The sequence below is a fragment of the Alexandromys fortis genome, unplaced genomic scaffold, assembly GCF_014885135.2.
Source record: "Alexandromys fortis isolate MF-2015 unplaced genomic scaffold, M_Fortis_MF-2015_v1.1 scaffold_22, whole genome shotgun sequence".
NCBI classification, from domain to species: Eukaryota; Metazoa; Chordata; class Mammalia; order Rodentia; family Cricetidae; genus Alexandromys; species Alexandromys fortis.
In genome coordinates, this window is record NW_026067900.1 from 4,712,740 (window position 1) to 4,728,255 (window position 15,516).

General features: G+C 39.7%; 1 protein-coding gene across 1 annotated transcript in view; it reads left to right on the forward strand.

Moving 5' to 3' along the window:
• The window catches only part of Adam10 (ADAM metallopeptidase domain 10), a 103,116-nt gene extending 93,922 nt beyond the window's left edge, over nucleotides 1–9,194 (forward strand). Inside the window, exons 15-16 of the mRNA XM_050125616.1 lie at nucleotides 5,335–5,461; nucleotides 6,924–9,194. Coding sequence (XP_049981573.1) covers nucleotides 5,335–5,461; nucleotides 6,924–7,018 — 222 coding nt within the window. The 3' untranslated portion in view covers nucleotides 7,019–9,194. The remainder of the gene's footprint in view (nucleotides 1–5,334; nucleotides 5,462–6,923) is intronic.
• The last annotated feature ends 6,322 nt before the right edge of the window (nucleotides 9,195–15,516 follow it).

Genomic DNA, 15,516 nt, shown 5'->3' on the forward strand with positions numbered 1-15,516 from the left:
ATGATTGTATAACATCCTTAGCACCACTCCCAGTGCCTGGAAGAGGAGATTTTGGATGCTTTGGTGAGCATTGCCAGGTCAAGAAGTAAGACAGTAAATGCTGAGATGTTTTACATTGTTTGTCTCATTTGATTTTGTGCAGACTTTTCTTGCATAAAAAGGTTTGTTTTGTAGTAATGATAGTTTGTGTCTTGGCGTCTTACCAATCAGGGCAATTTTTTTGTTTGGTAATGTATCCTGTTAGGGTATTCTGCTTTAAGAGACTGTGTAAGAAGTGAAGGGCTCCCTTCACTGTTTTGTTTCCAGTGCTACCTCGTGTCCTTTTGTCTTCTTGGTGTGCTTTATGCCCCCCTTTCTTCTCCTGAAATTCTGTAGAGTAGGAAGAACCTTAACACTTCCTATTGCCATGGAAATATTTTTTGTTGTTATTGTTGTTTCTTTGTGGAGAGTTGTTTTGACAGCCATGTTTAAGCTTTTCCACAGTATGCTCCATACCTTTACTGGATTTGTTTAGCTTGGAGGCAGTGATAAACACTCCATAGCTTTAGCAGGCGTCATGTAGTTGTGGAGAAGACTAAGAGCACTCACCATTAAATATATTGAGATCCTGGGTGTTACCAATTGTTCTTTAAGTGGGAGTTAAGGGCATTAGTAATTCTTTTCCAGTTTCCCCTATAGTTGATATGGTCTTGTTTCTCTTTTCACCTTTTGGCTAGGTTTCATATTGCAGAGAACTATCTTTTACCTTTTTTTTTTTTTAATTTATCAGTATGTGCCTCCTTTTTTTCATCCCTTGATATGTTGTGACTATTTAAGTTTGACAAAAGTTTGTGTTTCAGTTTTTGTTTTGATAAGAATTAACGTTCCTTATACCCCTTCTTATTATGGTGTCTAGGTCTTTAACCCCTGGGCTCAAGGGGGTCCCTCTACTCTTAGCCTCTGAGTAGTTGGACTCCAAGTACACACCCATCAGTTTTTTGAGACAAGTCTTGTACCATAGCCCTAAACCTGGTACTTGCTATGTAATCCAAGCTGAGCTCAAGCTAGCCCCAATCCTACCTCAACTTCCAAAATGTACTTTCTCGCTTTTTAATCAGTTTCTACCCTCAGATTTTGTTCTAACCTTATGAGTTTAAATACTAAGTATCTGGTATTCTTTTTGAGTGGAAGATTTAGGGCAGTGGTTCCCAAGTGAATCACAGACTACAGTTGCTCTCAGCTTGATTATCCATGCCTCTGAGAAAACTGGAGGCTGGTGAAATTGGGAGAAGTCCTGGAATTCATACATCATTTTAGCTTTATTTTCAAAACAACCATAGGAGCATTTACTCATGGAAGGATTGCAAAACTAGGATGTCCTTAGACTTTACTTGGTGAACATTGTCGAAGAGCACCACAGGGCCTAGACCAAGTAAGTCAAAGCTCTTGGAATTGGCCTGAAGTATCTGTATGCCCATGGAGGCTGGAAGAGTGCATTAGAGTTGCAGGTGGTTGTAAACTGTCATGGGGAAGCTGAGAACTGAACTTGGATCCTCTGGATCACTGAGCCATCTTTGTAGCCCTTAAGCCAAGTTTCAACCACAGTTATTTCCAGACTTTACTTATTCCAGTGTTACGGTATTTGTGTTGCTCCACTGTAGAATGTTGTCTGAAGAAGGAGTGTTACTAGCACCGAAATATCTCTGTGTTGTGACTCTGGTAATGGATCTCCGTCCACGTTATCAGTGTTAGACAAACTAGAAAAAGGTACATGGGCCATAGTGGGATAGAATGGTGAGTAACTGGAATAACTATCCCAACAAGTGGTTTCTTAGGTACAGGAACTCAGTTCAGTTTGGGACATGGAAGACAGATATAGAAGTGTACTTCAATTCTGTGTGTCCTTTTCATAGAAAACAGCAGACTGTATTGGAGAAATCTTAAAAAGACTTTTTGTTGTTGTTGGTTTGGTTTTTGTTGTTGTTTGTTTGTATTTTGGTGATGCTGGCAGCAAGTGACCACAGGGTCTCAGCTACTTTGGACAAATTCTCTACCACTCAGCCCCATCCCCAGCCATTGGGAAGTCCTCTTTAAGAAGGTGACACTAGAACTACATTCTTAAGAGCTGGCAGAAGCAGACATCAAATGTTTCGTGGAGAAGGAAGTACATGGAAAAGCCACATGTACAAGAGCCTTCAACACTGAAACAATTTGAAAAGTCTTTTGTAAAGCCTGGTGAGTTCTTTTCATTGATAAAGTGCTCTGTTTAAAAGCAGGCCAGCTTTGTGCTCTGAAGCTTGTCTGCCTAGGATGAATTTCCTGTGTGTTCTTTAGAAACTACCTGTATTGTATATGTACTGTAAAAGAACTAAGTAGAGCTGTGTGGCTCTATTCTAGACTCAGGTTTCATGTTTGTGTCCCTTTCTCCCACTCCCTAACCATCCAGCAGACTTTTGTTGGGAAAAGAAACATAATCAAACCCCTTGCTTGAACAGTAGCACCGATAGTTACATGGAATGTATTTGGAGCACAGAAGCCTAGAGGCTAGGTTTTAAGAAAAATGAGAGGAACACTAAAGGTGGAAGTAGCTGCTGTGTCAGTACCAGGCCTTAGCTTGAGTGGGGTAAGATGGCCATTGTCCTCTGAGCTTAAGAATTGGTCACATTATTACAGGAGTCACTGCTCCCAGTAGGAACTCAGAAGTGTACAGTAGCTGTTAGAGTAACTAAGGGTTCTTCTACTAGTATTTACCAAGTGGGCTCCAGGAATATTGAGCTTCAAACACTGCTCAAAATTGGCTCTGGACTTATTTGGACAGACTGACAGGAGTCCTATACCCTGCCTCCTGATAACAGCAAGTCTGTTTCTTGACAGTGAGTAAGAATAGAAAAATAATAGGAATCCATAGAAAACTTCTGAAACAAGGAAGATGTCATCCTGAGAACAAAAAAGAAAGGAACTCAGAAAATTGTTTCTATAGCAAACAAAAGAACATTTTAGAAAATGGACAATCTAAGGCAGGATAGAAGCAGTAGTTTAGAGAGTACATTGTAGGCATCAAGTCTCCAAATGCACATTCAATAGAACACATATCTGCATATCTGGAGCAGTTGGAAAACAACAAAAACTGATGTTTGGTCTTTTAGACTTTCATTTTACCCATAGATCATAAACCAACACAATAATTGCCATACATAACTTGAAGGAAAAAAAAACTGGTTTTTAAGCCAGATTTAGCCCCCATCAACATGTTTTGTGTGGTCTACCCATAGTTTTTAGAAACTCTGAACAAGTTTGGCAGTATTTAACAAAAACATTCACATAAAAATTCAAATTTGTAACTTCTCCTGAAAAGCAGATCGTTGATCAAAAAACAGATCTTTGAGCATGAAGGCTAAATTGCATTGCACCTTACTGCCATGTGGGCACATAAGTTTGCAATTCCTGCAATTAGTGAGCATAAGAGTGACAAACTGGAAACTCCTGTCATAGACCATTGAATAAAAATGAAAATAGAGCCAGGTGGTGGTGGCACACATCTTTAATCCCAGCAATAGGGAGGCAGAGGCAAGCGGATCTCTGTGAGTTTGTGACCAGCCTGCTCTACAGAGCAGTTCAGGGACAAGCCAGGGCTGTACAGAAACGCTGCTTCAAATAAACAGAAGAAAGAAAGAAAATAACCTGAGGATTGTAGGAGACTAATGACAAGCCACATGTAATATAAATCATTCTAAGTTCATTTTTAAATTAAAAATAAAACTATCCTCTTTTCCTTTTCTTTTTTTAATTAATTTTTTTTAAAGAAACTCTTCATTTTATATACCAATCCCAGTTCCCAAACCCTCCCCTCCTTTTGCTCCTTCCACCCCCTGCCCACCTCACCCCCTGTCCACTCCTCTGAAAGGGTAAGGCTTCCTATGGGAAGTCACCAAAGTCTAGCACATTGCTTTGAGGCAGGACCAAGGACCTCCCCACTATATCTAGGCTGAGCAACGTATCCCTCCAGAGAGAGAATGGGTTCCAAAAAGCCAGTCCAAGCTTAGGGATAAATCCTGGTCTCACTGCCAGTGGCCCGACAGTCTGTGCCAGCCATACAACTGTCACCCACATTCAGAGGGCGAATGTTTGGTCCTGTGCTGGTTCTCCCACTGTCAGGCTGGAGTCGGTGGGCACCCGTTAGTCGGGTAAACTGTTTCAGTGGATATCTCCATCATGGTCTTGACCCCTTTGCTCATATTCTTACTCCTCTAACTCTTTGACTGGACTTAGGGAGCTCTGCCTCTGCTTCCATCAGTTGCTGGATGAAGGCTCTATGGAAGCTGGAAGAGAGCATAGGATCCTCTGTTGCTGGATTTACAGATCATTGTGAACTGTCATGTAGGTGCTGGGAATCATATCAAGATCCTTTCTAAGTGCAGCAAGTTCTCTTACCCACTGGGCCATCTCTCTAGTCCCAAAAGGTTCAAAGTCTTAAAGGTCAGAGGGGATCTGTGGGACCCGTCCAGACTGAAGGACAACAGAGAGGAACAGATGGCAAAGCTTGCATGGGTTTGTAATGACTAAGGAAATACTCTTATATCATAGGAGAGAGAGAGAGAGGAGGGAGGGAGAGAGAAAGATTGTCTGTCTATGTGTGTCTGTCTGTCTGTCTCTGTCAGTGGTCTGCTTTGGGGATTGCATGTGCACATGCGTGTATGAGGCAGAATTTGATACTGGATGTTGCTTTCCACCTATTTTGTTGTTGGTGTAGGGTCTCTCACTGAACCTGTCACTTTCTGGTTGGCTAAACTGGCTGGTCAGCAAGCCCCAGAGATCCACTTGTCTCTGCTTCTCAGGTATTTGCTTTCACTCCTGGCGTTTTACATGAGTTCTAAGGATCTGAACCTAGGTCCTCATCTTGGTGGCAAGGCAAGCCCATTGAGTGCCAGTTGAGCTCCTTGTTATGGGCCTTTCATGCTAACATGCTCAGAAGCGTAATGTGGTGCATGCAGATGACTCTGGGTCAGATTTCTGAAAGGTGTTTGCAGAGAGTCGTTCAAAGTAAAACAAAAGTTGTTCTAATGTGAAAGCTTATATATGCATAAAAAGTGGCTGGGGGGTATTTTGGCACAGCATGTATTTTTGTTTTTGGATCTGAGTAAACACACTACAGAGGTAATAAGTAATGTAAAGTCTCAGATGATAGAGGCATTTTGAATGTTGTTTTTCTAGAAATAATGAATAGTAATTGCATAAGTGTTACAATAATCTGTATTAATGCCAATGTGGATATTCAGTGTTTAGAAGCTGTAAACACTACTTTGATAGTTGTTAGTATCTGTTGTCTTAAAACAGTTTAATTCTGTTCCTATCCAGGCTCATTGGTGGGCAGTCCTTCTTATGGGAATTGCCCTGATCATGTTAATGGCTGGATTTATCAAGATTTGCAGTGTTCACACTCCAAGTAGTAATCCAAAGTTGCCTCCTCCTAAACCACTTCCAGGTAAGGTGCTGAGCAATGGGTGCTGCTGTGAGTAGAGCCAGAGCTTTCGGACAGGGAGGATGAAGGATGCAGCACCTACAAGGCTTTATAGTAACTGAGTTTATGGGCTCTATTGTTGACAAATTACCTGATAAATGTTCACTGGTTGTATTTTTGTTCGTCAGTCCAATCTAGTAGTCACTGACTACCAGTGTAATGCTGATTTATCGTATGTCAAGAAACATTTAGAATAACATTTTGATTTTTGAGTAGACTCCCCCACCCCCTGTTTTTGTCTCAGTCTGTTACCGTACCTTGCTTTTGTTATGGTAGTTAAACTGCTTTTAAATTGTTGATCTTTCCTCTGAATAGTTAATGGCTCTGATACTATTTGTAATGTCTGTGTTCTTGAAATAGTTTCTGGCACGGAAGCATATTTTCCTCCTAGATGAGGCCTACTGAGAAGTACAAATCTTTATGTGAGGGAGTCTTGGTGTAGTAGCTTTAAATGTTAAGAACCTATCAAGTAGTCCCTATCCTTTCCCTTGGGAGGATAACACCAGTAGGATAAATCAAGTCTGGGTATTTGAAGAAGACAAGAGGAATCAGCTTCTTTGTGTTACACATTAGTCAGGCTTAACAGTCCCTCCTTTCCCCTCTCCAGAGTGTAATGGCTAATCATCATAGGTGTGGGGAAGACATTACCTGAGACAGTGGCAAGGAAGCCAGGGTTGGGTGCTAGCATCTCCCCTTTCCTAGGAGAGCCTTGTCAAGTCAACTGTAATCCCCTACATAAAGTAGTTTCCTCTACTTAGTATTTTCCCTCTGTTCCTGTGTTGGGACAAGTGAGCCCAGAAGTTGTGGTGGGGGTGAGAGGATGTTTTAACACATTTCCAAGAACTACAGGGCACTTTTAGGCACAGTTACCATGACATTCTCCTTCAGTGGAACAGATATTTGATTTGTGTATTAACACCTCTGAAAACTGATTGTCATTTGTTAAACCTTCATAAAAAGTGCTAAGCACATACAGGAATAGTCTTCCCGTCCTCACAACAGACTGGACGAGTTAGTTGCCATCCTGCTCTGCAGACCAGCCTCAAGTGTCTTGTCAGAGTTCAAGTCATAGATTCTGCCCTCAAACCTGTTAATTTAGACTAATTAGTCTAATTTTTTTTTTATTCAGTCTAATTCTTAAGGCTGTTAAACATTAAATACTAATCAGATTTAAGGTCAACATGAAATGGTGTAACGTTATAGTAATTTTTATATTGAATACATGTTAAAGTTGGTGTTTTTAACTTGAATTGGCCTAAATGAAATAAGTATTAAAATTATTTAGTATTATTACTTTCTTATTATGGCCACCAGAAAATTGAAAACTGTGTTACAGGGCACATACTTCTGCTGATCAGTCACAAAGAATAATTTTTCTTGCTTTTTAGGAGGTGATGAACAATAAACTCTTTTGCTTTCGTTACAGGCACTTTAAAGAGGAGGAGACCGCCGCAACCCATTCAGCAGCCCCCGCGTCAGAGGCCCCGGGAGAGTTATCAAATGGGACACATGCGACGCTAACTGCAGCTTTTGCCTTGGTTCTTCCTAGTGCCTACAGTGGGAAAACTTCACTCCAAAGAGAAACCTGTTAAGTCATCATCTCCAGACGAAACCCTCACAGTTCATAGTTGAAGAAAAAAATGGCAAGAGATCATGTCCTCAGACCAGGTGGAATTACTTAAAATTTAAAGCCTGAAAATTCCAATTTTGGGGGGGTGGATGGAAAAGAAACCCAATTTTCTTATGGACAGATATTTTTAACCTAATGGCACAAAGTCTTAGAATATTATTATGTGCCCCGTGTTCCCTGTTCTTCGTTGCTGCATTTTCTTCATTGCAGACAGACTTGGCTCTCGATGAACTTTTATCACAAATTGAAATATATTTTTTTCAACTGCCAATCAAGGCTGGGAGGCTCGACCACCTCAACATTGGATATATCACTTGCCAATGTACATACCTTGTTATATGCAGACATGTATTTCTTACGTACACTGTACTTCTCTGTGCAATTGTAAACAGAAATTGCAATATGGATGTTTCTTTGTATTATAAATTTTTCCCGCTCTTAATGAAAAATTACTGTTTAATTGACATACTCAGGATAACAGAGAATGGTGGTGTTCAGTGGTCCAGGATTCTGTAATGCTTCACACAGGCAGTTTTGAAATAGAATCATTTTCCCTTTTCTTACCATGGAGTTGGTTCTTACATAGATCTTTCTGTCTTGTCGCATGGCTGTTGTGAGCGGGAAAGACTGTGCTGAAGAACACAGCTGATCGGAGTGCGAACTGGACAGCAACAGCATTTGGCTTCAGAGTCAGTTCTTTATGTAAATGTTTGGTTTCTGCTTAGTATTTTACACTTCCTAATTCAATTCCCTTTTTAAATTGTTAGGTGAAATTTTATTCATGCCTTGATGCCTTGGTAGGAATTATGTCAGAAATAATTATTTTCATTTGTGGCCTGCTTATTCCTTTGTGTATTCCATATACTTAAAGTTTGCCAATTCTGTTTTTATCTGATATGAAAAAGAAAATCAGTGTCTTCATTGAAATATTTGGACCATTCTTCAGCACACCATCACTGATCATTGGTAACCACTAGAAATTAGTAATTTGCTTGGCAGGTAGTTGAAATTGTAGATAGGCCTTCTGACATTGTTTTTCCAACCCGTAAGCCATTTTAACAACAATAAAGGTAGACAGCACAGTGTCTCATTACAAACTTCTTTTTAAAGCAGATATAAATAATTGGCATATTTAAAGAAAGAGAAAGCAAAAGCATTTAATGTATTAACAGGCTTATCGCTATGCAGAAAATGGAGGGGGCATTAAAAACTCTAAGCTTGTGACATATTCATTGCTTCTGTTTTCCAGCTACATCACTCAAATTAGAAGTCAACAGCAGTGATTTTTTCCTGGCTTTACATAGGAGGCAAATTTAGGGAAGGTTGACAAGATTACTGTGTTTGGCTTTCTTTTCTTTTTTCTTTTTCTTTTTTCTTAAGAGTCTAAGGTTTACACAATCACTCATAATGTGACGCGAGCCAGCAAGGCCAAAAAACGCTAGAGAAACAATGGGATCTCTCCTTGTAAACTTGTACAGTACGTGGTGACTTTTTTCAAAACAGCTTTTTGTACATGATTTAGAGACAAATTTTGTACATGAAACCCCAGATAGACTATAAATAATTCTAACCCAACAAGTAGGTAGCTGTGTATGACACTGCTTTAAATCATTCAAATGCCTTTGTTTTTGGACTGTGCAAAGGTTGGAAGTGGGTTTGCATTTCTAAAATGGTGACTTTTATTCTGCAAGAGTTCTTAGTAACTTCTTGAGTGTGGTAGACTTTGGAACATGTACATTTTTTGCTTGTAATGTTATCCTGTGGTAGGATTTTGGCAGTTGTACACTGCCTTGTTTTATTTTGAGTCTAAGTTAAATGTTTTCTGAAGAGATACATGCACTGAACTGTTTCCACTGCAAATTAAGATGTGGTAAAAAAGAAAGGATCAGGACCAGTGAGATCTAATACTACTGTCAGTTTAATGTCCACTGTGTTTTATACAGTATCTTTTTTTTTTTGTTCACTTTGGAAATTTTTACTAAAACCTGCAAAAAATAAAGTATTGTGCAAAGATGTAAGGTTTTTTGAAACTTGAAATGCATTAATAAATAGACTTGATGAAATCAATTTGACTGGTCTGTCCTCTCTTTGAACTCAGAGAACTGTCAGAGGCAGTTGCCCTACTGAGTGAAAGACTGCTCAGCAGACCGGTGTCCTCCTGCGAGTGCAGGGAAGAGCCACAATGAGCAGTCCTATTGGGTATCACTGTCACACACACACACACACAGTTAAAAATCACTTGGCAGCACTGCTTTTCACTGTAGTCAGTCTCCAGGACTTGTCTAGTGAAGAGCCGAGCCTAACTGGAAACCTGCAGTCTTCTTCCTATTTCCAAAGTTCTGCATGCTACGTGCCTTATTAATGTCTAATTTATCTGGGTATGGGAGTGCACCTCTATAATCTCAGTACTGCAGAGGCTAATTTAGGATTCGGGGAGTTAAAGGCCAGCCTGAGCTACATGCAAGATCTCTGAACGATCCTGGTAGACTAGTTGCCTAGCATTCACATGGACTCCCATCTTCAATTCATAGCACCTCCCGAGTGCTCCCACACAAAATAAGACCTGGTCTAATGGAGATATATTTGAAATATTAAACTAATGTTTTCCTATCTTGTAAGATTTATTGTAGAGAATTGATATCATAGTGTTACCTACAAAAGAAATTATTTTGTACATAAAGTAGTGCTCTTCATGGAATAATATGCCCCAAATTCCTTTTTTAAAATTAAGACTTAGCTATAAATGATTGGATCTATTACATAATAAATATTATTTATTTTGGTTTTGAAATAGAGGTTTTGCTGTGTAGCTGGCCTTGAACTCACCATCCCTTGCCTCTGCCTTCCAAGTGCTGGAATCAGGGGCATCTGTATCTGTGCCCACCTTATAATACTTTCACAGTAGAATTATTTAATAATAATCGGAGGGGAAAACTTTTGTTTTTTCCATGAAACTGGTGATTTTCACCAACCCCCAGGTAATTACAAATTTGGTGCTTTTTTTTTACTGCTGCTTAAATTTTGTTTGGAATTTATTTTGGTGTAGTTTTCTAAATTTTGACACCAGTTTATAAACAAATCATTACTGTTTCAGAATTTAGCGATTTCCATAGCACTAGGCAATGTGCAGGTCAGGGAAGGATTTATTTAAGGAAAAAATAGCTTTTTAAGATTAGTCTTGGCTTTTCAGTATCTTTCAGTACTTTGTTCTCTGGGTACTTGAATTTTCTGGGATGTGAAAGAAAAGATTTGCCTAAACTGAGCTAAATTTTCTATTCCTAAGTCCCATCTTGGGCAACTATTGCATTTTAAGACCCAATTGCTGTTCTCAACCTGGTATTTTTGGTGGCTGTGAGGTGTGTATACTTGTCCTTGGAAAATCCTTAAGTTCTCATATAGTGTTTCTAATCTGAGGTCTCAGAGCATCGAAATAGCCAATACATTGTGAACATAGGCTGCCTGTCTTCACTGGTACAAGGGAGATAGGCATCTTCCATATTTAAAGGGTCAGGGAGCAAATTGAGAGAGCAAGGAAGATGCTAGTTAACAGCAGCTGGTGAGGATAGTTCATCTTTAGAGGGGTCAGTAATGCTGTTAAGAATTATTGAGGGAAACTTTTCTGTGTCAGAAGCAAAAACCCAGAGTGCAGCTTTGGTGTTAGCATTTTTGATTCTCAATTAAAAACTACTAAGCAGGTACAGCACATTTGCCAATAGACCCAACTACTTGAGAGGCTGAGGCAGGATTGCTTGTTTCCATAGAAGCCAGCCTGGGCAACAGAGCAGACAAGTTTCAAAACAGGAAAGCCACAACAGCAACAACAAAAATAAAGACTTCCACTTGATTCCCATTCCGCATTTACTACCAGTTTAACATTTTCAGTACTGTTTCTGGAGCCAGCTCTTTATTAAGACACAGATTGAACCTTTGTACTCTATGTTCCTATATGCTTTGTGATTTAAGATATGTACATATTGTTATTTCTGTCAGAAATTGTATACTTTACAGTTGCTAAGTTTTTCAGAATGTGTTTTCTATTAAAAAGCAATTGGGCACTAGATAAAATATAAGAAGGTTGAATGCAGTGTTTATTACCTTCTCTCTGTCCTGAAATCCCCGTGAAAATGGCAGGGCTAGTCCAACAAAGAACAGATGAAATGAAAGGCATGGTAACAAGAACATATTTTTGACAACTGCGAAACAGGCAAAGGAGTCCTGTCTGGTTTAGCAGATCTAGAGACACCAAATTCTAAATACAAAATGGAAATGGGCAGCCAGGAGTGAGATAGGGGCGGTCTGGTTTGCACTGTCAAGATTTGAGGACACAGTTTATGAGTAAATACATATGATTAAAAGCATAATTTGTAAATCCACCTTTCCTGATTAACAAAATAATGATGCCGTATTAACCATTCTGATGGCTATAATGATTAAGTTCCAGATGGCTCATTGTTTTAAATAGTCCTTTGTGGAAATCCTAAACCTAATGATAATTCATTCTTAAAACTGGAGTTTTGTGTTAAAGATATTTGAAAGGTCGTTGATATAAAAAGGTGTTAGTGTCTTTCACACTTTGAAAATCTATAAATATGCAGCCACATAAGTTTACTAGAAACAGCAGTGAAAGACTTCTGTTGAATTGATTTCATGAAGGTAAAAAAATTGGTATCCCAGCTATGTCTTCAAATACTCTTTTCTTCAAAGGAATCAGACTTCTTTGGATAAATCCTGGGTGTAGAGAATTCTGTCACCCCATAGGTCTGTCTATACAATGATTCAGAAAGCACTTTGAAGATAATCTTAACAACAGTAAAAATATCTTCAAGAGACTGAAACCCCAGCTTTACAAATTCATATTTGCCTTTGGAATATACAAATTTTAGAGACATGCTGGCCAACAAACTGAAGAAAAAAATACAGAATTAAGACGTCACCATTTTACCCTCAGGTGATGAGGGGGTGGGACTGATTGCGCTGCCCCCTCCTCTCCCCAGTCACTGGCAGCCTCTGGAAGAGATAGCAGGTGGACTGCACTCTCAGTGGAAGATATCTCTTCGGGAGCAAGCTCGCCAGTCTAGCTTCCAGAACTGACACCGCTTTCTAGAAATGGAGGAAATAAAGGAACAAATAAAGTCATGGGGGAAAGTCCGCACAATTCTGACTTCAGAAAACTACAGAGCAAATAACCCCATCTTGTGTGACAAGCTAAAATTCAAAGAAAGGAAAAGATTAATTAAAAGGAACTTAGTTTGCCAAGATAATTGATGAACTTATTTGGATTTTGCAGTGGAAAAACGTAAAGATCGTTACGGGTATGTAAAAATTTATTTGATAATTGGTGATAGTAAGTGTTTACATTTTATTTTATTTATTTATTTATTTTTTGGTTAGGTGCTGGAGGTTGAATGTGGGGCTTCATGCATGCTAGGCGAACATCCTACCACCTGGGCTACTTTCCCCAGTCCGTCTATATTTTATTGTTAAGTTACAGTGCCATGCGGTTACATTTTTAAAGGGAGCCAATATCATTTAGAAATGCAAACTGAAATATTATAAAAGTGATGTTTAGTGTCTTAAGATTTCTTTGAAAATAACTAAGGAATTGGAGTTGGCCAGTGTGTGGAAGAGAAGTTGAAAAAGGATTGGTTATGAGTTGATAATTGCTTGAGGTGGGCAATGGCTGCTTAGCAACTCATTATACTATTTTCTCTACCTATTTTTAAATGTTTTCATTAAAAAATGTTCTAAATATGGATTGAGTTCATATAGAGGTTTACTCAAGACTTAATTTATAACCTCTATTCATGATTTTTAGTGGAATTAAGCATAACAGGATTAGAATAATTAGTTATAGTGTGGGTTGTCTTATATGAAAAGAGTTTTGGGAGACTGAAGGCTGATGAATATTGAGTATTGCTGGTAATCCAGTTACTGTAGTTGTCATAATGTGTTTTACTATTCTTTCTGCTCCTGACTCGGGCATAGGCTTTAACCTTGTGTGTTTCTGAACACAGACTGTCAGTTTTTATAAATTAAGGTGCTATATGTTACTCATTTTTTCTAATTTAGTTCTGTTATGGTTCTTAATTTTCACTTTTCATGGGGACATGCATTAGCATCTTTGTTAGCCCTTTCTTCCCCCCCCCCCCACTTCCATCAGAGCAGGGTTGGAATTCTACGACCTATTCTCTGCATACATGCTAAAATGTATGCACTGGTTATCCATCTGTCATTCACTGGGCAGATTGTTTGAAAAATTACTTATGTTAGCTGCTAGAGAGATATCTCAGCAGTTAAGATCACTGGCTGCTCTTTTAGAGGACCTGGATTTGATACCCAGCACCCATATGGTCCCTCACACTCAACCGTAACTCCAGTCCCAGGTGATCCAGTGCCCTGCTGGCACCAGACATATATAGGCATACATGCAGGCCAAACACTCATGCTCATAAAATAGAAAGTAAGTTTTTTTTAAAAAACCAGACACTAAAAAAATATTAAATACTTTGTAGTTGTTCTTGACAGTTTTGTGCATACATTTTTATATTCACCTCCAACTTGCCCCTGCCAGGCCCAAACACCAGCACATGTCCCATCAGCTTCATGTTCATTTTTAATAACCCACTGTGTCTACTTTGTGTTGCCTGCAAGAGCATGAGTAGCCTACTAGTGACCATACTGCCCCCTAACACACACACAAAAAATGACCCTTTCCCTTATCACCCATCGTTAGTAGTTCCTCAGCTAGAGGTTGAGTCTCATGAGTGCCTCACCTGTCCGTGATGGAGTTATTGATGGGCTTGATCGTGCGCAGGTAACCAGAGCGGTTGTGAGTATATGATCATGCCATGTCTAGAAGACAGCATGTCTTCTGTCTGTCTGTCTGTCTCTCTCTCTCTCACACACACACACACACACACACACACTCTTTTGTGATGCTCTCTAAGCCTTTTGGAGGCTGACCACTCACTGTATTTTGGGGAGTTCTGGGTCTGCATCAGCTGCTGCATATTGCAGAAAGAAGCAGCACTATTCTAGGGATATAAGCGTAACTATTTAGGCAGCAGCTGGACAACAGGTCCATTTATCAAAATAACAGTTAGTAGGGTGGGGGCCAGCCATGAAAGCTAAGTCTGGGCAGGTCCCCCAAAGGAAGTTCTTTACTTCTAACCATTATCACCTGAGACTCTGGCCATCGATAAATATAAATAGAGTCTGGAGTCTCAATAGTTTACCCTGAGACAATGCCTGGCAGGCTGAGATTACCCAACCCCCACCCAAGAGCAGACCATTCAAAGGAAATGCCTAACATTCCAACCGCTGTAGGTAAGATCACCTGCCAGCATACTGCACCAGAACACCCCTAGACAAATGTCAGCCAATCAGGGGTCCTGAACCTCAGAGACCTCCCTCACCCCCACCTTTACTACTATAAAAACCCAATTCTAATTGAACTCAGGACTCTCCGGATATTTCAATACATTGGACATGTGGAGAGATTGAGTTTGCAAACTTGATTAAAATAAAGGCTCTTTGCTTTCACATATGAGACTCGGTCTCTTTTGTTGGCTTTTGTGGGGACCCATGGATTTGGGCATAACGGTAGGTTCCCGCATTAGGGTCTATGCCCTCCCCACCTGTGAACTTTTGTCTAGGTTCACACACACACACACATACACACACACTCACACATGATGTGATTTTAAGTCAGAGGGCAACTTGAAGGAGTTAGTTCTCGCCTTCCATTTTGTTGAAACAGTCTTTCTGCAGCTATGCTGAGTCTTCCAAACTGGCCATGAGTTTCTGGGTGATTCTGTCTTTGCTTCCCATCTTGCCATGGTACTGGGATTATACATGACCCCCATACCTGGCTTATCGTATGGACATCAGCTTGGATGGTAATTCCTTTGTTTAACTCTGTGAAGCTGTTTTATTTTGCCTGTCTAAAACAACTGATTGGTGTAATAAAGAGCTGAATGACCAATAGCAAGGCAGAAGAGGAAAATAGGCAAGGCTGGTAGGCAGAGAGAAGGAGAAGGTAAGAGAGAGAGCATGCTAAAAAGAGCGAGAAAAGGAGAGGAGGGCATGAGAGGCCAGCCACCCAGCCACAAAACCAGCTATAGAGTAAGAAGTAAAGAAAGATGCAGAAATAGAAATGGTATAAGTCCAGAGGCAAAAAGTAGAAGGGTTAATTTACGTTAAGGAAAGATGACTTGGGTAGTGGTGGCACTCCAGCGACAGAGACAGCCAGATCTCTATTGAGGTCAAGGCCAGCAACCCTGTCTCAAAAAAAAAAAAAAAAAAAAAAAAAAAAAGGCTAGAAATAAGCCAAAGGAAGGCCAGGCATTTATAAATAATAATAAGACTCTATTTATTTGGGAACTGGGTG